Consider the following 24,658-nt stretch of genomic DNA (forward strand, 5'->3'; position numbering starts at 1 on the left):
TTTCTATTTTGTCACAGTTTTGAGGATTTTTAAATATTTGTCTGATGCGCAACGGAATTAACGAGTGTCACATTTAAAATAAGAAATCTAATTTTGAGGGATTTTGACGGATTTTTGTGTGTTCGTCTGACGCGGAAAATATTCATTTGTTGGCAGCACTGTGCACGTCGCCAAAATCTATTCTTGATTTGAGCTTAAACTCGTTGGTCGGGTCTGCTTTCTTGTTATTCCTTTGCTATAGTATAAAATCATTTGAGTACGGGCGGCTTTTTCCTGCCGTGGTAATATTTAACACGAGGTGCCTGTTTACCTGACAGGTATAAAATTACAGTATGAGTGTAGGAAAAAGAGATCCGTTGGAAGAAACTGTTCAAAAAGCTGAAATAGTGATTTTGGACATTGAAGGCACTACTTCATCAATTAGTTTCGTAAAGGTGAGCTCGTAAAATTTACTTGCTTAATTTCAATGGCCGGTAAACATAAAGGATACGTTATGTGTCGGTTGAATACGCCATGCCACCTTAAATACAAACCTTTCCACTTTGGAATATTTTGAGTAACTGTCCTTTGCAAACGTTGTTTACTTTTAGGTATTACTATTTAAATCTACTTTGCAAAGTGGTTTGGCGAAAATTTCAAATGGACGGGTAGTGTTGTTGAATGCAGCGTCGTTTGATCAGAGAATATCCTCACAATTTTTCCGTTGATTCCTCTGTGTAAAAAATAAAATTCGTGCAAGTTTTACGAACTAATCTCAATTTACCACAGCGCACATAGTAATATACCGATAAGTAAAGAAATGTTAACGAACTGCCATGTTCAAAATCCTTTGTATTCGCGCTGTTGCTGCATGTCTTTTGAATGGAAGACTTCCTTGAAGAAATAACTGATCTTTACCATTTTGATGGTATTTCAAATAAACTGTAAAATGGTTTTGAAATTTTTCATTACGTTCAATACGTTCTACCTTATAGGCTACTCTTAATCTCCTGAGTTTAGTTCGTAACTAATGTCGTTTTTCGGCGTTATCCGATTGAATTTAGTTAATGGTGTTTGTAAGGCATAGGTCCTACTAGCATGTATGATACTTTTATTTATTGGGTTCTACGTTGTCGTTTACAGTGACGAAGCAAAAGTGTAAACAATGGGTAGGGCTGAAAGAAAATCTGCTCACCTTATATTTCATTGTCTGTTGATTGCCTTGAAGATGACTCCTTGAACTTCAGTGTTTGTTTGCTTTTCTATCTTAAAAATACTACACAGACTCCATTCAATTTCAGCGCTAAACAGAGCACAGATAAAACAATTGCTTATTTGTCTCTGAGCACCTGTTAGCCAAAGATTTTTTTTTTAATACCATGAAAATTTAAAAATTCTATTTTGTCCATCTGTTATAATATGCAAGTGTTGTGTTGGTCTCCCCATCTCTGTAAGCATATTACCGAGCTCGATAGCCGCAGTTGCTTAAGTCCATCCAGTATTCTGGAGATAGTGGGTTCGAACCCCACTGTTGGCAGCCTTGAAGGTTGTTTTCTGTGGTTTCCCAGTTTTTCACTTGGGATAATTAAGGCCACGGCCGATTCCTTCTGACTCCTAGCCCTTTCCTTTTCATCATCGCCATAAGACCTATCTGTGGCGGTGCGATGTAAAACAAGTTGTAAAATATTGTAAGCATATTGTGATCGAGCTTGATAGCTGCAGTTGCTTAAGTGCGGCCTGTATCCAGTGTTCAGGAGATAGCGGGTTCGAACCCCACTGTTGGCAGCCCTGAAGATGGTTTTCCGTGGTTTCCCATTTTCACACCAGGCAAATGCTGGGGCTGTACATTAATTAAGGCCACAGCCACTTCCAACTCCTAGCCCTTTCCTGACCCATCGTTGCCATAAGACTTATCAGAGTTGGTGCGACGTAAACAACTTGTAATAATAATAATAATAATAATAATAAAGCATATTTTGTTCCATATATCTTAGATGAAAATGGTTTCTCTGAATTCAGTAAATGACGTCAGTGTTCTCTTAGTATGAGCCAAACCAAACCCCATGGTGCAACAGCCCCGAAAGGCCATGGCCTATGAAGCAACTGCTACTCAGCCCAAAGGCCTGCAGATTGAGGTGTTGAGTGGTTAGCACGACGAATCTTCTGGGCTATAATTCTTGGCTTTCTAGACTGGCAATATGAGCCTTTTTACACAAAATAGTAACACTCCATATGCACCATTAATGAAACTAGCACTCAGCAATGAAGTAAATTATGGAACATCAATGTTTAAGTGAGCAAGCTGAGGCTAATGCCACAAACCCCAAGCACAAATTCTGTATACTGAGTTGTGTGGAATGTCACAACATTGAACTTAAATGTATAGTGGAAAGGATTGGAGAAAAGCCAAATGTCATGATACATTGTTATTAGGAATCATAACTCACTTTTGGGGGGAGTCATGCCACTGGTGATTTATGCTTGTCATCCAATCTGATGCTCATTTTCAAATTCCATAGGTCTACTGTTTTCTGTAACCTGCTGAGCTGTTGATGTTTTTGGATTTTTATTGTGTAAAATAAAGTGCAGGGATTGTGATCAGCACAATGGCTTAGCTGCTGGCTTTGCTGCGAGGCGACTGAGGCTCAAATCCTGGTTGATCCTGGGTTGGAATTTTCTACTGAAAAAGTCGTGAGGCGCCCAGAAGAAAGCAACGTAAAAATAAAAATGTATCTAATTTAATGGCCTTCAGCAGCAGGCACTACTAGTACTTTCATATTTCTCTCTTCATTCCTATCTTTATTCAATATCTTCTTTGCATTTCTTTACTTGTCTTTCTTCACTATTGATTTTTCATGAATAACAATCTGATGACTTTGCTATTTGGAATCTCACAATTCATGACTTGGTAGACATAAGCTTTCTGTGTGAATATTGTAACACATACTTTTCCATATAGGCATATGATTGCACATAATTAGCTGTCTAATTATGAGCATGGATTATGGAGTCATTAAATTAAGGGGAATTTAATTGCATGGTATTCTGGTTACCAGCAGGGCCCAGATTTTGATGCAGCTAGTGCATCGTACATATTGCTAACTTCATATATAAATCTTATTGATGGCCCCTTGATTATAGAAATGCATATTTATTTATTAAGTTAATTTCATTTTACACTGTGATTCACTTCATGTGTAAATATGGCATTGATGCAGCCATTTAAAGCTGTCTGATGAAAAATTATTTCACAGATCGGTGAGGGTAATCTTTTTGTACAGATGGTCAAATACGTTTTTGAGAAATATGTGAAGTAAAAGGGGCAGTAGATAAAAGATCTACCATTCAGCAACATGTGGATGTGACAGACGTATGGTAACTAGAATATCAGTGGATTTGCAGGGAAGAATATTTTGAATGTGGCGCTGAGAAACCAAAGTAATAGATGGTATTAGCGATCACAAAGCTGTTTTTGTCATTGTTTTAAAAATAAATGTGAAAGAAAGGAAGGTATTAAAATTAGGACTATTAGGCAGTACCATATGGCTGATAAAACAGGCATGAGGGAGTTTTAAAAAAGTAACTGTGATTGCTGGAAAATGGTAAATAAAAATATAAACAGACTCTGGGATGGGTTTAAAGCAATTGTTGAGGAATGTGAAAATAGGTTTGTACCTTAATGGTGGTAAGGAATGGTAAAGATCCACTATATTATAACAGAGAAGTAAAGAGACTAAGAAGGAGGTGCAGGTTGGAACAAAATAGTTAGAAATGGTTATGGAAGTAAGGAGAAATTGAAGGAACTTACTAGGAAATTGAATCTAGCAAAGAAGTCAGCTAAGGATAACATGATGACAAGCATAATTGGTGGTCATACAAATTTTAGTGAAAAATGGAAGGGTATGTATAGAAACAGGTTCAAAGGAGGACATTCCAGGAATCATTAATGAATGAGGGGAGTGTGTATGCGAGGATCTTCAAAAGGCAGAAGTATTCAGGCAGCAGTATATAAAGATTGTTGGTTACGAGGATAATGTCCAGATAGAGGAGGTGACTAATACTAAAGAAGTATTAAAATTTACCTATGACAGCAATGACATTTACAGTAAGATACAACAGTTGAAAACTAGAAAAGCAGCTGGAATTGATAAGGTTTTGGGCGATGTACTAAAGACAATGGGTTGGGATATAGTACCATATCTGAAATACTTATTTGATTGTTTGGTTGAAGGAGCTATACCAAATGAATGGAGAGTGGCTATAGTAACCCTGTGTATAAAAGAAAGGATGATAGACATAAAGCTGAAAATTACAGGCCAGTCAGTTTGACATGCATTGCATGTAAGCTTTGAGAAAGCATTTTTTCTGATTATATTATACATGTTTGCAAAATTGATAACTGGTTTGACAGAAGGCAGTTTGGGTTTAGGAAAGGTTACTTCACTGAAGCTCAGCTTGTAGGATTTCAGCAAGATACAGCAGATATGCTGGATTCAGGAGGCCAAATGGACTGTATTGCGTTTGACCTATCTAAGGCATTTGATAGGGTAGATCATGGAAGACTACTGGCAAAAATGAGTGCTATTGGACTAGAAAAAAGAGTGAATGGGTGGGTATATTTCTAGAAAATAGAACTCAGAGAATTACAGTAGGCAAAACTTTATCTGACCTTTTAATAATTAAGAGGGGAATTTCTCAGGGCAGTATTATTGGACCTTTGTTTTCTTATATATATCAAGGATATGTGTAAAGAAGTGGAATCAAGATAAGGCTGTTTGCAGATGATGATGTTTTTCTGTACAGAGTAATAAATAAGTTACAAGATTGTAAGCGGCTGCAGGGTGACCTCGATAGTGTTGTGAGATGGACGGTGGGCAATGGTATGATGATAAACGGGGTTAAAAGTCAGGTTGCGAGCTTCACAAATAGGAAAAGTCCTCTGTTTTAATTACTGCGTTGATGGAGTGAAAGTTCCTTTTTATTTACACAGAAAAGCACACAATGTGCAGGGGTATAAACTTAATCACTACAAAGTTTTGTCAGAGAACACGGTCTCTTCGGGCACTTCAGTGCGTGGTATGACCACGGAACTTCTCACACCATCGACATACACAGTCATGGTTCGGATCGTGAAATCTAGGTACAACACATGCCTCGTGATGGAAGCCATGGACAGCTGCATGGATCACTGTAAGTCTGAGGTCGAAGCAATTCTGACACCAATTGACTGTTGTCATTGCATCCGTTATATAGAAATCACTCCAAATTTTTGTCTTTAATTTTAATTCATGTAAGAGCTCTTGATATGCCTTTGTTGATTGTAGAGTCATTGTATGTTGCAAGTCCTCTATGAAGAAAGGTTCTCAGGTTAGTTCATACACAAGTCTAGAGGGTGTGTATTTAGATACACATAGGGCTCTTTTAAGGAAAATTGCTTTCACCCTTTCTATCTCTTTTAGATCTTTCTTTTTCAGGAAGGTCCAAATTGTTTCAATGCCGTAAGTGACAGTTGGAGTAACTTTGAGGCGGAAGAGTTTCAAGGCCGTTTTGATTGACAGTTGACTAAGGTGATCTATGTCATTTATTGCTATGATTGCAGCCAGAGCTCTTTCCTTTATGTGAGCTGTAAATGTGGTTCCAGTTGTCTGAAAAGTAATTCCGAGGTACTTGAATGTATTGACAATCCTTAAAGGTGAACCTTCGTAGCGTATTATGTCTGATGCTGCTCTTCTTCCTTCCCTTCTTAAAACCATGACTACTGTCTTGTGATCATTCATTTCTAAATTGTTTTCTTTTGACCAATTTGTCAGATTGGTGACTGCTTTTTGAAGTTCATCTCGATATGGCGATACAATTACCATGTCATCAGTAGGGAGCGGATTTTTATGTAATTACATATTTTCTTTGTGTAAGTTTTAACGCAAGTTACGAAGTTCATTATTCCTATTGTGCATCCCCAAGTGTAAAAACTGAATCTTATTTCACATAAAAACACATATTTTCACGTTTTTAAAATGTAAATACATATTTTAAGAAAATCTATAATAAGCACATAAATCGGCAATATTTGTTGATCAATAAAATTTAAAATGCTTCTGCATTATAAAACAATGCTCATATTTTCATTTTAAGATTACGGTATTGTTTTTAACAGTGTATTTAACATAATGTATCTGAATGTTTTGGCTATTTATGGACTTCCCTCCATGAGTTCTAAAACTTGTTGGTCACTGGCTACGTCGTTACATTTAGACAGCGATTTGATTTGCTGCACAAGATGTTTCTTTGCATGATGTCATTCCAACTCTTTACGAGTCAGCCCTCTCGGGTTTTGTTTATAGAATATCAGCAAAAGGCAATCACGGAGAGATAAGGTGACGTAATTCCGTTATGACATGGGAGACTCGGAAGAATATTGCCCCACCATTAGGTAATGGAATTTCATCACTCCTAAGAGTAAGGTTAGCTGTTCGGGTCCATATATCATTCCCGTGGTTGTGTGATTTTGTATGGATTTATAAGAAATATTTCCTTCAGTGTCCGCTGCTATTCTTTTTATTGAAACAGTGATTCACCGTAAATGCATGTGTCGTAACCTGCAAAATAATGCCAAAAGAGAAGTCGAGTACAAGGTCGCGTCTTCAACAATATGTAGTGGAATTTAAAAGCATTTTCACTACTGATGGAAAAGTATTTTGCCAATCGTGTGGTAAAACAGTACGTGAAGATAAACGTTCTCAAGTAATCCAGCATTTGTCTGGAAATAAGCATATTGCGGCTGCTTCGCGTGTGTGTTTGCGACAATTACTAATAGCTGAACCAGCTACTTCAAATGCAGGCCCATCTAAATATTTCCAGTAGTATTTAGATGTGTGCAGAGCATTTGTTTGCGCCGACATTCCTCTTGGTAAAATAAATAATCCGGGACTGAGAAATTTCCTAACAAAGTACATTAATTTTGAGCCTCCAGATGAATCCACATTAAGGAAAAACTATCTCCCAAAATGTTACGAAGAAACTTTACAGAGAATTCGGGCAGTATGTGATAGCAAAAAAACTGTGGGTGAGCATTGACGAAACCACTGATTCAAGTGGCAGAAAAGTAGGAAATGTTGTAGTTGGTGTGTTGAAGAATGACAAAACTGCTTACGAACATTCTTATTTGCTAGCGTGTAAAGAAATGCTTGCTGCAAACCATGTCACTGTAGCTAGGTTATTCAATGAAGCCATGCACGCACTTTGGCCAAAAGGTATAAAATACGACCATGTTTTGCTTTTCCTTACTGACAGTGCAGCTTACATGAAAAAGGCAGCCGAAGGCCTTTCTGTGAGCTTTCCGAAAATGATACACGTAACTTGCGTGGTTCATGCTCTACACAGGTTATATGAAACTCTGTGGGCTCAGTATCCTCAAGTGGATAAATTAGTGTCTAATGGCAAAAAAGTCTTCGTAAAAGCACCCTCAAGAATCGATCTCTTTAAGGAGAAAACCTCGGATCTTGCGCTTCCTCCTCTGCCTAATGTTACGCGGTGGGGTACCTGGCTTAGCGCTGTGGTATACTACGCAGACAATTGCAAAAGTTTTGCATCCATTGTGATCGTGCTAGATAAAAACGATGCGTCGTCAATTGAGATTCTTCAAGAGATACTAAAAGACAGCTGACAGCTCTTTGAAAAATGATTTGGCGTTTATATCTGCCAATCTAAGCTTCTTGTGTAAAACTATAGACATACTTGAAAAATCCACTAACCTGTTGTCCGAAACAGTGAAGGAAGTGCGCACTGTTGAAAATAAATTACTCGCTCCCGGCTTCGCAGGTACAGGGACTGTTAAAGGTCAAATACCAATTTGTTCAGGAAAAACAGAGGATTTCAAACAATGTGCCAAATTTCTAATGTATTAGCGGGTGCTCATGTTGACGAAATTGATGGCGTTATTGTTGGTGACATTCCTCTTTAACTATGCTCATCTGACTTCCTGTGATGTGGAGCGATCGTTTTCGCAGTATAAGGCATTCTTTAGAGATAATCAGCATGCATTTGTGACGGACAATTTGGAGATGACCTTTGTTGTTCACTGCAATTCTGAGACTACTTCTAGCAACTAATATTCCAGCGTGTGATGGGTGAGTACGAACTGGTACTATTTTTTCAAAGATGATAGGTTGCTTTTGCCATATTTAAACAAAACATTACCTTTAAAAAAATAACCATAATATCTACTCTGGCATATCAAAAATTAATATACCATACAGCACGTTTCCATACACAGACATCATTTTGCCTTAAGGAACACATTTGGTGCCACCATATTCTAATACAAAACATTATACTTATTTACTTCTTGAGCGCGACTAGTTATGTGATATTTAAAGGAAAATAATTTCAATTTTTTATCACATATTTTAAAGTTTTTCAGCACATAAAAAATAAATATTTTTCACATTTTTGCACGAATCGTAGCAATTGCTTCTGTTGTAACATCACGTGTTATTACATTAAAAAGAAGTGGTCTCGGAGGATCACCTTGAAGGACCCCTACCGTCTGAAGGATTGGTTTTGACTGCTAAATCATCGCATATTCTCACATAGTTTTCTGATATATTTTTAATAAGCTTTGTGTAACAGTTTTTCCCTGTTCTCTCTTCCAGTTTCCGAAGGATCAAGCTCCTGCTTGTGGAGTCAAAGGCTTTGCGGAAATCTATAAACACTGCATAGAGCTTTCCTTTCTGCAACCTGAGTGCTTCTTGTATATCTTCAAGCAAGCAATTGATTGCCTGGATTGTTGATCTGCCTCTTCTAAATCTGAACTGTTTCTCCGGTATTTTATCATCCACTATATCCCTCAATCGATTTGTCAGTGTTTTTTGTAAGAACCTTCAGTAATGTGCACTCAAGAGAGATTCCACAGTAGGTGTTCGTTTGGGCTGGGAAGACTTGGGAGAAAGGAGACGAGCTGCTCGATTAAGTGGTATGTTCCGAGCTGTCAGTGGAAAGATGGCTTGGAATGACATTAGTAGATGAATAAGTTTGAGTGGTGTCTTTAAAAGTAGGAAAGATCACAGTATGAAGATAAAATTGGAATTCAAAAGGACAAATTGGGCAAATATTCGTTTATAGGAAGGGGAGTTAGGGATTGGAATAACTTACCAAGGGAAATGTTCAGTAAATTTCCAATTTCTTTGCAATCCTTTAAGAAAAGGCTAGGAAAACAACAGATATGGAATCTGCCACCTGGGCGACTGCCCTAAATGCAGATCAGTAGTGATTGATTGATACTGATTGCATAATATCCTATTAACGTGTAGACCCTCAGTTGATTTGTAAGAACTGCATTTTAAAAAAGAACTGAATATTCTCAGGTGTTCTTGTATTTGTTGTCTGATGGATGGAGCTTATTGATTGTATTCACTCTATTGTGAGTAAAAGGTAGCCTAATGTAGACAAGATGTATTGTCCTTAATATTTTTGGATCATATTCTCTCTCACTTTGTCATTTTTGGCTATATTTTAGGTCATTTTATGGGTTATTTTTCAGCATTTAATATGTCATAAAAATCCGAACCCTGATTATTAGTCCGACTGCTCTTTTTGCTAAAAGTTTGAATGTTAACTGTAATAACAAAGTCATGCTCTCACCACACCTCGTTATTGGGTTATCAGCGTATAGACTTTTGATGCAGCTTCTATGCTATCCTCTGCTGTGCTAACCTCTTTAACTCGTATACTTCATGTAGGTACTCCGAGCCTTTAGTTATATTTATTATGTCTTGGCCTCCGTTTACCATTCTTAACCCCTACACATCCCTCCAAAATCAGCTGAACTGAGAAGTTGGCCGTGCAGTTAGAATCGTGTAGCTGTGAGCTTGCATCTGGGAGATGGTAGGTTCGAATATCATCCTGTTCACCCCTGAAGATGGTTTTCCGTGGTTTCCCATTTTCACGCCAGGCAATTGCAGAGGCTGTACCTTAATTAAGGCTTCGGTCACTTCCCACTTCTAGTCTTTTTCTTTTCTATCGTCACTATAAGACCTATCTGTGTTGAACCTCCCAAAATACACCCCCTCTCGCCTTATGTATATATTAGCCAAACAATTTTATATAGAAGATTTAAGAAATCAGTGGATGCTGCCCTGTACCAGAGCGTGTGATGAACTACTGAGAGAACTTCATGACAATGTAACGTTCCAGACGTTACAGTGTAATTATGTTAATTTTATTATGTGTAATTAATTCAGGAATTTAACGTCATGATATTTATCTTGGTATGTAATTGTATTATAATTCATGTTTAATCATTTGCTCACTATCATTTCATTACTTTGTAACTACGACTTGTAAACGAGGGCTGAATATCCTAATATTCACTTAGATTCTTGCGACAGTCGGTTAAAATTAACTTGCAGTAGATTTCCTCTATCTTGCCACATCACCGAGGAAGAAGGAAGGACAAATTTAGACATCAAGTTCTGGGAAAAGCGAGCACGTGTTCAAGCGTTGTAACGATGCTACCGTATTTCGACCAGAATTATTCAAACTGATCACCGCCTATATTTTCAAAGGAGCGTCATGTTGCCATGGATACTGAGTGAAAGGACTAATAGAAGAACAGTTAATATCATGGTTAAGACCCGTCAACTCTAATATCTAGAGTGGGGAGAGACGTGTCATCTGATTGGACCACGTGTAGCGACCTGTAATTAGCGCGAGAGAAGGTTATAAAAGGGCGTGTTGGAGCTCTTGGATTCATTCTGATCGATATTCTTCTACGGATCTTCTACGAGACTTCTACGTGATTTTCTTATTGATCTGCTACTTGTTATTCTACTTGATTCTCTACTTGATTCTTCGTCTCGATACTTAGAAATTCTGAATGAGGGGTGTATAGCCACTCTCATCAGGAAGTACGTACAGCTCGGCTACAAGACCGGTTTGAACCAGTCTAAGTCAATAGGTAGTATTAATCTAGATAGAAATGAAACTTCAGAGAACATTTTCAGTAAAGTTGGAAGGATTCTTAATTGAGTATCCTCTCCATATAACCCAAGGTGGTTCTTCTAACTATGACTTAGGGCTTATCTCCAATATATGGGATAAAGCATAATAGGGAGTGTTAGTTTTGAAGTCATCTTCCAATTAGTGGTGGGTGCAATTTGCAAGGCAGGAATGGTACTTAGCTGCAGATGAAGAGATCTCAAAGACGACCGGTGATGTTCCAGCTACAAGGATGGAAGCTTTCCAAGGACCAGCAGAACAAGAGTACATGGTGAGCAAGCGAGTTAAAGATATTGCAAGTTTTCGCGAAGTAGAGTCATTCAATTTTTTTTGTTAAATTCATTTTCTATTTTAAATTCAGTTCTCGTTAAACCGTCGTCATTTATATTAAATATAATAAATAATATTTTTCTAGTTCACTTTAATCAATCTGCCTTAATTAGCCTTTTGATTTCTAATTCTCCTGCTTAATGATTAGTGTACTATCACCCCACCCCTGTGATAAGAGTCCGTCCAAGCTTGATTATAAATTTTTATCTTTAAGTCCTCAACTTAAAGATTGGCGCCCTTAGCTTGAATGGTTGCATTTCTCGTTCGATGATTGTTCTCCGAGAGGGGAAGTCACAACAAGAGGAAGGATAAATGGAGTAAATTTTACTGCACAGACGCCATGATTGCCAATGAGTGGATGAACCCAAACTATTAAATCTGCCATATGATAATGCAACTAGCATTGCACAGCTTTCACCACAAGGTCTGCTCAGAAAAGAAGTACCACTGGCCATATTTGAACTGCTAGTGTATACTGTGCGAGAAACCATGCGAGAGAGGAATATGTTAAGAAGGAATGGCTTCCAGTTTCAACTACTTTTCGGTAGCCACTTTGAAAGTGAATTTCTTAAATCTTTCATAATCCTCAGGAAAGAAATGAAAGCATACACATGCACTATCAAAATTTATGTTGTCGTTGCATTCGTCTTTCACAACCCATTCTCTTTCAATTACCTACCGGTACCTTGTTTTTAGAAAACCCATGAAATGGAACTTGAGTGATGTTCTTGTCAGTGTACTTGCTGGTTGAAACGGCTCGGTTGTAACAAAATCAGTCGTCATTGATCTGCTTTTAGCACTGTTGCTTAGGTGATGGATTCCCTATCCTAAATGATTTCTTAGAAATTTAGAAATTAGAAATTTGTCAAACTTTTTCCCTTGATAAAATGATCCAGTCTCTTTTTCCTTTTACTATAAATTATTTGCCACAATTTGTCCTCTTACATTCCAACTTTATGTTATGATTTTCCCTACCTTTAAAAGGTTCACTCAAGCTAATTCGTCCACTAATCTCATTCCACGCCATTTCTCCACCGACAGCCCGGAACATTCACAACTAAGTATTTTTTTATTTTCCACCTTGTTGATACACTAAATTGCTTAAGGCAACTTATTGGTTAAAAGTGGTACATGTTTTGTGTATTATAAACATAAAAGTATCAGTACTTTGTCATTATATGAATTTTTCATCTAAACAGTGTTATGTGGCTGAAGATGTTTATAATAGGCCTATACGAAACATGTACCACTTTTAACCAATAAGTTTCCTTAAGGGGAGTCGGAAAGCCCTATCTTGATAATGTTAATTTGACAGAAAAGATGCCCTGTTATCTCAGGAAGTATTAAGTTTAGAACATTGATATTTTTACTGCTGTATTTACACCCTTTCCATAAGTACTGAACCAGGATGTAATGGTTGGAGCAAACAATTGTAAAGTTATGAATTTGTTTAATAAGTTCCAAATTTTTAACAAGAATGACTTTAAAAATATATGTAAATCAGAAACTATGTGTGAAGTGTTTTTATCTGGTTCAGTAGCTGTATCATGACACAAGGAGACTCTCTGCAAACAATGAACTGCCTATCCAGTGTAGTTTCTGAGATAATGGGTTAAACATGTGAAAAAGTCATTTTTCAGAATATGATTTCAAAGTAAAACAAAATGTTCACTCACACATTTACCCACAACAGTGCTTAAAATCCAACTCAATCAAAACTATTGAAATGTTTGTTATAACAGTGCCGGAAACCTCTGCGCATAACATTCAGGAATAGAACAGTGAAAACCACAGCCATCTAGATCAAAGGGTTCCAGATATTTATATTTTCAAAAAGAAACATGTCTAAGTTGCCCAATTTGACACTTGTGCATTGATTTTTTAAATATTTATTTAAAATGCTTCCATGTGTCGTATTAAAATAAATTATACACCATTTTAATCAGCAGAGTCCAAATAATTGAATTGGGAAAAATTAATTTAACTTTATTTTCTTTGTGTCCGACTCCCCTTAAGCAATTAAGTGTATCGACAAGGTGGAAAATAAAAAATACTTAGTTGTGAATCTGTGTAAGTGCGATATGTACCATGAAGCTGATTTTATGTAGCCCGGATCATCTCACATAGTTGAACAATTCGTCTCCTTTGTTCCAGTCTCTTCCCAGTCCAAAGTTTGCAACTCTTTTGACTACCTGTAACAGTACTCATTATGAAAAACTAAGTCAGTCATGACAAATTTATATGGAAACTGAACAAAATTTCACATTACTCCAACTGAACTACTACAACAGGGAATGTACAACTTCCCATCGCCTGAAGGTCGATGTGGATCTCCCAGATGTAAAAGGACCTTTCATACATCTGCATGTAAGTAAACAATAGATAGTCGGGAGTCAGGTCTGTGCGGTTGCGCAACATCTCCTCCACAATCTCTGCCACTGTTGGATCCAGTGCGTCAGTTGTAGCCAAGCTACGGGCAATTGAACACGTCCGCTAAGATCAGTACTCCCGCCAAAGTGTGAGTTGCCAAGTGTGATACATTTTCTGCAAGCCGAAGGATGTAGCACTGTTGAAATCCATTGCAGAATGGATGTAATGTATGGTGAAATCTGTATTGATGATTGTAGAGTATGGGAATGGTGTCGGAAATTTACAGAAAGGCGAACAGGCGCCCATGATACGGGTGGGCAAGGGCGCAAGCCTGTCGCTACCATACCCATGGTTGAGTCTGTTGATGAATTTGTCCACCACAAACGGAGGTTTACGATCTGAACTTTACACAGCAATACCAGACATTTCAAGGTCTTCTCTGTACACAATTTTGACTCAATACTTAGGATCCTGGAAACTTTGTTCACGGTGGATCTCGGGAATATCGACTGTCGATGACAAACTCAGCGAATGGAGTCAGCCATAATGTTTCTCACATGTTAAATAGTGATGGGGAAGAGTTTTTAAAGCCTATCCTTACTGGCGATGAAACTTGGGTCTTGTATGAGACTCTGAAACCAATGAACAGTCTAAGTAGTGGATGCATCCTTCTCCAAACAAGCCAGGAAAGTTTAAACTGACACTGAACAACAGAAAAACAACGGCTACCATTTTTTTGTGACCATACAGGTGTCTTGTTGCTGGACTTTATGGAGCAGGGGACAACAATAAGAAAGGAAGTTTATTGTGAAACTTAACTTCGCCTTCGCAGAGCGATTCAAAACAAACAGAGGCATGCTCTTGTCCGGCGTGGTTTTGATCTATGACAGTGCTCGACTACACTGTGCCAACATGAAAGACTTCCTCAAACAATTCAGTTGGGAAGTTTTCGACCATCCACAGTATAGTCCAATTTTGCACCTAGTGATTTTCATCTGTTTCGAGAATTGAAAGCATGGTTGGGGGGACAATGCTTGGCCACCAGTAAAGAACTTGAGGCTATCCAGACACACCTTAGCTCACTGGTGGCAGACGTTTTTGCAAAGGGCATCTGAAAGATGGTGTTGCAATACAACAAATGTACATTCAAAGATAAAGGGTAGGATTCTCCACCTGTTCAATACTACTTAAAATGTGATATAATTAAAATGTCAAATTAATATTGTCAATTTTTAGGTACCGGTTTCGGCATTTTTTTATGCCATCATCATCAGCCTAGGGTTAAGCAAACAAGGACATTGAGTAAATTACTTATATATGTACATAGAAACCTTCTGAAATATCTAGCAATATATAATTGCATCACAACATAAAACATTTGACTGCACAAATATCTCCTATATATCATAACAAAGTTCTAGAAAAGAGGTAAAATTATTCTATATACAGCTCTGTACATTCCTATCACCTGGTGATGTTAAATGCTGTAATTGTGTATAAAATTACAGTAGCCAACAAGTTTGTGTAAAATCTTCTTTCTTGACTATCTAAACAGTTGATTAAAATTAGACTATTGACCTTGAAGCAATATATAAAATCTTTTTGAACGTTCTATCATGAGGGATTTTAGCATATATACATTATTAGCTAATTTTTTCGGAGTATTACTATATAGTATAAAAGGGAAGACCATTTTATTGTCCGATATTTGTAAAAAATAGTTCCTCATGGATTATAATCAGAGAGCCATCATAAATTGGTTGGATTTTTAGAAGCAAGTGAAAAACTTTCATGGCATGTATCTTGCTTAAATCTTACTGAAATAGCTTGACTTAGTAGGGTATAACATGGTTTTTGAACCTATATTACAGTAGTATATTCAAAAATGTGAGTGGACTGAGGCCATAAGTTGACAGGTGAGATTTCATGAAAAACTATGTTTTCAGGTGGTCAAACGTAACTCTGGAAAGGTCTCGATTCAAACGGACCTAAAAGAAATTGTACACTATGCAAGTATGACATAAACGGATCAAGAAAGGTATTAGGCAATTTTAAGATAGAAACTCACCTCAAGCACCAAGTTACCGGCGAGAAGTTAGAGGAACTGGCGAGCGAAACTGCCGAGTGGAGTGTCAGGCAACAAGCCACACGCATCAGCGGGGAATTGGGGTGTGCCCGGTACGAGGAGGGGGAGGAGAGGTCGCAGGGACAGGCGAGTAAGGATCGGGGGGGCGTGGGTTCCAGTAGGGGTAATATGCCAGCATGTTGCAAACTGTTTTATATATTGCTTGATCTTTTGGAATTTTAAGCTTGCTAATAAGTGAAATGAGTATATCAAATAGGATAGGTTTTTTGGACAGTTCATTAAGATTAAAATTAGGGTTGTAGTACTGGTCCAAAAGAATGAAGCACTGCTCTGTTAGGTCTAAAAGAAGCACTTTATTCATTATTTCGATGATATCTAAAGCATTGTTGATGCCGTAAAAGCTGTGTTTGTAATCATGCGTATGCTGTCCTATTGCTGAGAATCTTTTGTATTAAATGGCATTAACGTGTTCGTTATATCTGATTTTGAAGGATCTCCCTGTTTGCCCAATATAAACGATGGAACAGTCATTACAGTGAAATCTGTACACACCTGACTTATCAAAGGGGCTGGGAAGGTTGACACGGCTAGAATTATGGAATGTATCAAGATTTCTGTTGTTGGTTTTAAAGGCGATTTTAGCGTTTTTCTTTTTGAATATGTTAGTTACTCAGTAAATATCAGGTTCCTCTTTAACTTCTCGCAGGTGATGTAGTGCTTGAGGTGAGTTTCTATCTTAAAATTGCCTAATACCTTTCTTGATCCGTTTACGTCATACTTGCATAGCGTTCAATTTCTTTTAGGTCCGTTTGAATCGAGATCTTTCCAGAGTTACGTTGGACCACCTGAAAACATAGTTTTTCATGAAATCTCACCTGTCAACTTATGGCATCAGTCCACTCACATTTTTGAATATACTACTGAAATATAGGTTCAAAAACCATGTTATACCCTACTAAGTCAAGCTATTTCAGTAAGATTTAAGCAAGATACATGCCATGAAAGTTTTTCACTTGCTTCTAAAAATCTAACCAATTTATGATGGCTCTCTGATTATAATCCATGAGGAACTATTTTTTACAAACATCAGACAATAAAATGGTCTTCCCTTTTATACTATATAGTAATACTCTGAAAAAATTAGCTAATAATGTATATATGCTAAAATCCCTCATGATAGAACGTTCAAAAAGATTTTATATATTGCTTCAAGGTCAATAGTCTAATTTTAATCAGCTGTTTAGATAGTCAAGAAAGAAGATTTTACACAAACTTGTTGGCTACTGTAATTTTATACACAATTACAGCATTTAACATCACCAGGTGATAAGAATGTACAGAGCTGTATAGAATAATTTTACCTCTTTTCTAGAACTTTGCTATGATATATAGGAGATATTTGTGCAGTCAATTGTTTTATGTCGTGATGCAATTATAAATTGCTAGGTATTTTAGAAGGTATCTGTGTACATATATATGTAATTTACTCAATGTCCTTGTTTGTTTAACCCTAGGCTGATGATGGCATAAAAAATGCCAAAATCGGTACCTAAAAATTGGCAATAAAAATGTGACATTTTAATTATATCACATTTTAAGTAGTATTAAACAGGTGGAGAATCCTACCCTTTATATTTGAATGTTAAAAATCTTTTTTCAATACGGACCAATTATGAAGTTTTTGACGTTAAATACAACAATTGCCTAAATTGTTGTGGCGATTATGTAGAAAATTAAGTATGAAACTACTAAACTTTTCGTAATAAAATCCTTATGTTATGTCACTTTGTCTTTTTTCATAGCCCATCAGAGGATGAAAAGAAAAACAGCCCTTGTATCTTCTAGAAAGAATTCAGTGAATGTTTATACAGAGCTTAGAAACATTGACAGAGGTGGCAATCTTTGAAGTGGATTATCAGTAATCGCCCTCCGCCCCCGAGAAAAATTTCGAGTTAAGTCCAAAGCATCCGCCTTCCTTCTTGATAATGACACCCTTTTGTCCTTCCCTCTAGCAATCTGTTTGAAAGTATATCATATTACACAATAACATTTGCACACAACCTGTTAGTTCTGTGATAAAACATTTCTTGTAGCTTGTTTCTCACGCAGCAGTTGCTTATCAGTGTAGTTTTTCTTGAAGCATGCTTCCCACTGTGATGCCATTTTTGTCTTCTGAATCATAAGGGATTCCAGTGCAGGTGTGCTTAATGTAGGCCTTGCTTCTTTCTCAATCTTTGTCAACTGTCAGGTACACTTAATACAGCAAATACATCATTACTGAAGGATTTATAGTGTAGAAGAGCAGCGCCTGAGCTGCTTCATTCACAATGAATTTTACAACACTTATGGGTAGCAAAAGGAAGTCACGATCACGTAAGTATCGTTGCCAACTCGCAAGCATTGAAACAAGGACGATTTAGGAGAAAGGATTGGACTTTTTTTCTTTCTATTTTTTTTTTTTTTTCCGTAGAAAATTATTTTTCACAATGTCAGCTTTTCTGTAATAATTTCCCCTTTGACCGTAATTCCGTAATCATGAGGTAAAATCTGTAATGGTTGGCACCTTTGCATAGATTTAAAAATAGAAAATTTGTTGAAAGTTTTTATCCACTGCTCTCAATATGCAGTACTTGTATTTCTAAAGATCCTCCACTATTGCATTAAATTTCTGTATATCAGCAGCTGGTACCTCTTCTATGTTCTGCTTACACTTTTGCTCTGTGATATTGCTTAACTTCTTTAGCCCCTTGGCGCCGACCTCCATGCATGGTACAGACCACCTTATCTACACATGTTGCCAACCTGTGTTGTTTAGACCCTGGTAGAGCTAACTTCATTTTGTTCTAGCTTGAAAATTTTTAAAGGTATTGAGATGGAAAAAATATATTATTGAAGGTGAATATCTCTGCCTTCATTGTATGTAAGAATTTATTTATTTATTTATTTCTAAAGAGTTTGAAATAGTTGGGCCTTTTTCTGCTTGAGAGCATATAGACTTAAATTTCTGCTGCATTCTAGCCGATGTATATAACACTACACGACATTTCCTTATGTACATTGATTGTATAAATCGCAGTCTTTTTATTTATATGCATGTTGATATCTGTTGAGGATTCCTATAATTCCTTCAACACCTTGAAACCTCTTACAATTTGTAAGTACTTGACTCACTGTCACTTTGAAATACAACATGTGTGGCGCAGAAGCATGGCATGGTGCAGTTTGAATGAAAGAGAAGTAATTAAGTTTTAATAGATCAGACTATAAAAGCACTACAGCAAACTGAACTGAACAAAATGAAAGTGGATGCATAGCATAAGGAATCGTAGGTTATGATCTCCATTTCGTGTTGACGTATAACTATAAGATAGAGTTTGAGGGATGTTCCACCATTCAACACATTGTAAAATATATTAAATTTATTGGGCGAAGACCGGTTCAACTCCCTTGGAGTCATCATCGGTTCTCCTTGAATATCAAATCAAGGGGAATCTAATAACAATCATCATAGGGTTGCCTACACACAGCTCGATTGATTGACATAAGACACCATAATAAAATATTATGTACATAAACGCGATTGCCTGAAAACACATTGATGGGTTGCAAAACATTACCTTGAAATGTAACGTACACATGGTAAGCAATACTTGGAACTTAAGTTTTTAGTTCTGGTTTAAATTGTTGTGTGTTCATGGAATTTTGTGTAATTGTGGAAGTGTAGAGCGTTGAATGTGAGGAAAGGAACATTAAGGATGACACAAACATCCAGTCCCCAGGCCAGGGATACTAATCATTTACAATTTAAAACCTCTGATCCGGCCAGGAATCGAATCCGAGGCCACTGGATGACAGGCAGATGCGTTGCCCCCTACACTGCAGGGCCGGACAATAATGATTTTACTGGCTTTACGTCCCACTAATTACTTTTATGGTTTACGGAGACGCCAAGGTGCCGGAATTTAGTCCCGCACGAGTCCTTTTACGTGCCAGTAAATCTACAGACATGAGGCTGACGTATTTGTGCGTCTTAACCATCTTAGCCAGTCAGGCCGGCAACTATCATTTTATCATTGTTTCTAAGAAGTCTTATATTAGCAGTAGCTCACATTTGCCACAGTATTAAATTAACTACTTTTTTAAAAGTTATGTTCTCGTGTATTTTCTGACTAGGGAAGAGTTTCTTTATTTTTAAAGGAGATTTCAAATACCAATTTGTCTGTAACATATTCAGTTTTTGAGATATTGGCGTACTGAATTTTAAATATTCACCCCCTTTTACACTTCTTTTGCCCACCTTAATGGATTTTCTGAAAACTAAAAAATGCAGGTTTCTTTATTTTTAAAGGAGATCCAAATATCACTTTTTATGTCTCTAAAATGTCAAGTTTTTGAGATATATACTCGTTTAAACAATTCACCCTTCCCCCCTTCTCACCCCCTTAGCGATGGAATATCCCAAAATCCTCTCGTAGTGACCACCAATATAAAAGTATCCCCAAAATTTCATTTCTTTCTGTCCAGTAGTTTTGGCTCGGCGATGATGGATGTCAGTCAGGATACGTTTTTATTATGTATTTATTTTCCACAAATTGGAGATGCAGTTCAGGGATGGTGAATGGAGAAAGGACATACACAAATGTGTCTCCATCCCCACTTAAAATTACAATATTAAAATATACAATTACATTCTACTGTGTTTTATGATTTTCTGATACCCTGACAATCATTTTGAATCACCCTGTAAGTTTATTTTGAAAGTTATACAAACGGGTTGCAGCAGTGATGCTGGTAGAGGAATCATTCGACTTTACATTTTTCTCAACTCTTCAGAATACCTGCATTTACCTAAAGAATTAAATTTTTCAGCATCTCTGCATTTAGTATGTGAAAAATTGAAAAATCTTGGGTAGTTATAGACTCAATAGTTTGCACATTTCACCTATCAACATCATTGCATGTAGAAGCATATATTAGCTATAGATTTGTTGTAAGACGTGTTCCTCCTGCTCTTATCAGTGGAATTAATAACCTATGTGTATTTTAAACTTCAGTTATTTCATTTCAGGACACATTATTTCCATACATAAGAGAGAATTTGGAGAGCTATGTTAAAAAGCATTGGAATGATGAAGAGTTTGCCCAAGATTTGGTGCTACTGAGGGAACAGGTAATAGATTTGCACTAAGTATGTGTCTTTATTCCAACCACCTTAACTTTTTTTTGTGCCAATGAACAGTAATACTATGCATTTGTCCTATTGCATTTATCATACTTCAAAGAATTTCTATAATATAACATTCCAATTTAAATAATCTATAAATTTGAAGATTTTTGTGTTTATTGAATTGAACGGTATTGTTATTATTATTATTATTATTATTATTATTATTATTATTATTATTATGTGTGAATATATATTGTTTTAAATCATATATTATACACTTTACTCTCCTCTTTATTTTCTATTTTTTCTTGAGGGTTAGTTGTAGACCAAATCAAAATTCGTTGTGCATGCTGCTTGGGGAAGGGCCTCTTACATTTGTGATTATGCTCAATAGCCTACACAGTATCCTCAGCCCATCGGGTGGGAGCGCCATGTCTTCGGCAGTAGTATCCGCCTGACAACTCAGGTGCCCATACAGCTGTACTTATCGCTCTGTATACACTATGCGGTACATTCTATTGCAGGTGTTCAGAGAAAAGGAGTCCTAGTGCTCATTTCCTCAGTCAACCTATATTAGGCATCGTCCAACATTGGACCCCAGACAGTACCTGCTACGACCAAGAGGTCGATGAAAGCCATACCCATTCCAGCAGAGGTAGCATCGTTGACCTGCAAATCCTTTTCCCTGATTATCTAAACAAGAAAAGACGATGGGGAAGAAGAATTCCCTTAGCAGGCGCTCCTTCACCCATCCTGCGAATAGGGACACATGCTCTCCCTCCGCTGGGTCTGTGTCAGCGCCAGTACGTACTCCTACTGGAAAACCTACACACTTCCCTCTTAGAATAAAACCCCACCTGCGACAAAAGTCGAAGCTCGAGGAGTACATCACCTAGTTTGATGTCGAGGTGATGCACGTTGAGCATTTATCTCCATTCTCAGATGAGGATATCAGTGTAGGTTAAGTAGCATCTCGCTGCTTAAAACCAAACACTTTTTTAAGAACACGTTATGGCACAGGTATAGTGAAATTGTAATGGTTATGACAAGCATCTTGTTGAGTTACGGCAGTATAGTATGTATTCTCAAGAAACCAATCTCAGACCAGGTCCATCATACGGTCTTGAGGAATTTTAGACTATACTCAACAGAATTGGATTATGCTAACCAGGCTTACGGTGGCATTGGTATTTTTACTAGTTCTGATACCTGCAGCGAAGAGGTTCCCCTGAGAACCCAGCTGGAGGCATTAGCAGTACGTGTTTCGTTGCCTGTCATAACTATGGCTAGAGCCCTGGGGCCTATTCCACAAAAGTATGGTCTTGTACATTACAAGTTACTAGTGTGGGTTCTTGTAATGTATGGAGTTGTACATTTCTGTTCCACAAAAGATTGATAGTCTCTTGTATATTACCAGTGAATTGTTACAAGTTTTACAAGTGACGACATATCAATAAACATACTACGTCATAGCATGAATCAGCTGTTTATCCTAGTATTCCATTCGTTGAATTAGGTTATGCTTGCCTCATTTATCGTAATATCGTATTTTACTGTAACTTATGCAGCAAAGATTGAAAGAACTAATATTCCTGTGAATTTTTTAATGCTACGATGTTATTTTTCAGTTTATTTCTTTGATGATAGGAAATTACTCCGTTATTATCACCCATTCTGTTCTTCCGCGATCCTCGCGTATGTTCTACGAGAGTCTAACATACCTACCTTGGTCTGTCATTAGGAATCAGATGCCGCTAATAACGATATTCGGCCGCCAAACTTAATTGTTACGAAATTGCAAACTCTGCATGAATTGTTAAAATGATGTCAAGAGAAACAAAGTTATTCATTTTGAAGGAAATAGAAGGTAGGAAAGATATTCGTTTCGGTGGATTCAGCGAGAGTCTGAAAAAAAACAAGACAAAATAAATGGTTGGATGGAAATATTTGACTTGGGAAAAGCTCATGGAGGTTTTGAGGGGAAAAGTTGGACGTACGTAAGAGATATTCTGCTCATTAATGATTCCAGGAATGTCCTTCTTGGAATATGTTTTTTTCAGCATTTTCAGGCCAACAAACAATTTGAGGAAATTTTATATCATTTATTGCAGCTACCACAGACCGAAGATTTTGCCATCCCAAGCATATCTGCAGTACCATGGTACTGACCACCATTTCCTAGCCAATGTAATGTTGTTAGTAAATGTTGTTTAGCAGAGAGAGATTTATTTCTGTTCGTAGGATATTTTAAGCTATGGCCAATATCTATCAAAAGTTCTTCCACTTGTATTGTGCTTAACCTAAAACGTTCATTGTATTCAAATACAGTGTTAAACTGGAAGTTTATTCTTTCCCTGTACAGATGATAGTTTTCATTTTCATCACCATCACTATCACTACTGCTAGACCACATATTTATCAAAATGTATCCAAAATAAGCGTATTTAAATAGGACTAGTACATTTATATATTATTGTCCTTTCACTGGTAGAGAATTCTTCTCATTTCGCTAGTAAGTTACAAGTACTAGTACTTTTGTGGAACACGCCTATAAAAATTTACTAGTAATTTGTAAGTATGGAGTAGTAAAGTACAACTGTAGAAAATTCTTTTGTGGAACAGAAACTCTGGTATTTGTACAAGTTACTAGAGAATTTACTTGTAATGTACAAGACCATACTTTTGTGGAACAGGCCCCTGCACGGATGTGGATATCCGCGCATTCCGCGAGGGTAGTCTATTGTCGGATACGAACTGTTTGGCAGTGCGGATAATTTTGCGAATAATTTTTAAATAATGACAGTTGTTGATTTTCAGTCAGGTATACTCCTATTTTTGCTTGTGATCAGGCGACCGTTGACAGTGGTAAGGGAGAATGGTGACATATAAAGAGCCTTGAGATCTTAAAGCCGTAAATCTGACCTAAGCCTAACTGGCTCCTGCCCGCAGTTAATGGAACGGAGGAACAGAGGTCAGTACGTTGGTAGTTGTAGTAAGAGGAAGTCCCTGATAAATAGGGGTTCTGATGCCAGGTGTCAGGCCTATTGTGTTGTATTATGTTAACAGATCTATCCGTTTCAATTCCTTGGGTGTAATATACTTCAGTTAAATATCTACAGTATCTGCGGATAGCGATTCGCGGGTGCGGATGCAGAGTGGATGCGGATATTATTTTGTATACCCGCTCAGGGCTCTAACTGGGGCTTGTAATGTTCACTTCCCACCAGGCCAGCCTCTTAATATCAACGACGATGTAATTGATTTTAAATATTTTAATGCCCATCACCCTTCATAGGGCTCTGAAATGCCTTGTCTCAGAGGAAGGGAGTTTGAATACTGTAGTTAATGAGAGAGCTGGATTTATGCATTTTGAACACAAGGGAACCAACTTATTTCAGCATAGCTTACTACACCTCCTGTATTGACGTTAGTCTGTGCAGCCGAGCGCTCGTTCCCCTGCTTTGGTGGGATGCACACATTGACCTCTGTGAAAGTAATCACAGGAAGTCCCTGATAAACCTGTGACTGTAGGGGTTCTGATGCCAGGTGTCAGGCCTATTGTGTTGTATTATGTTAACAGATCTATCCGTTTCAATTCCTTGGGTGTAATATACTTCAGTTAAATATCTACAGTATCTGCGGATAGCGATTCGCGGGTGCGGATGCAGAGTGGATAATAATAATAATAATAATAATTATTATTATTATTATTATTATTATTATTATTACTA

At 37.2% G+C, this 24,658-nt stretch overlaps 1 protein-coding gene across 1 annotated transcript in view; it reads left to right on the plus strand.

The window, feature by feature from the left end:
• The first annotated feature begins 212 nt into the window (after positions 1 to 212).
• The window catches only part of Enoph (Enolase-phosphatase), a 111,952-nt gene continuing 87,506 nt past the window's right edge, over positions 213 to 24,658 (plus strand). The window contains exons 1-2 of the mRNA XM_067135418.2: positions 213 to 434; positions 20,829 to 20,930. Of these exons, the coding sequence (XP_066991519.2) occupies positions 333 to 434; positions 20,829 to 20,930 (204 nt within the window). The 5' untranslated portion in view covers positions 213 to 332. The remainder of the gene's footprint in view (positions 435 to 20,828; positions 20,931 to 24,658) is intronic.

The sequence above is a fragment of the Anabrus simplex genome, chromosome 1 (genome assembly GCF_040414725.1).
Source record: "Anabrus simplex isolate iqAnaSimp1 chromosome 1, ASM4041472v1, whole genome shotgun sequence".
Lineage (NCBI taxonomy): Eukaryota > Metazoa > Arthropoda > Insecta > Orthoptera > Tettigoniidae > Anabrus > Anabrus simplex.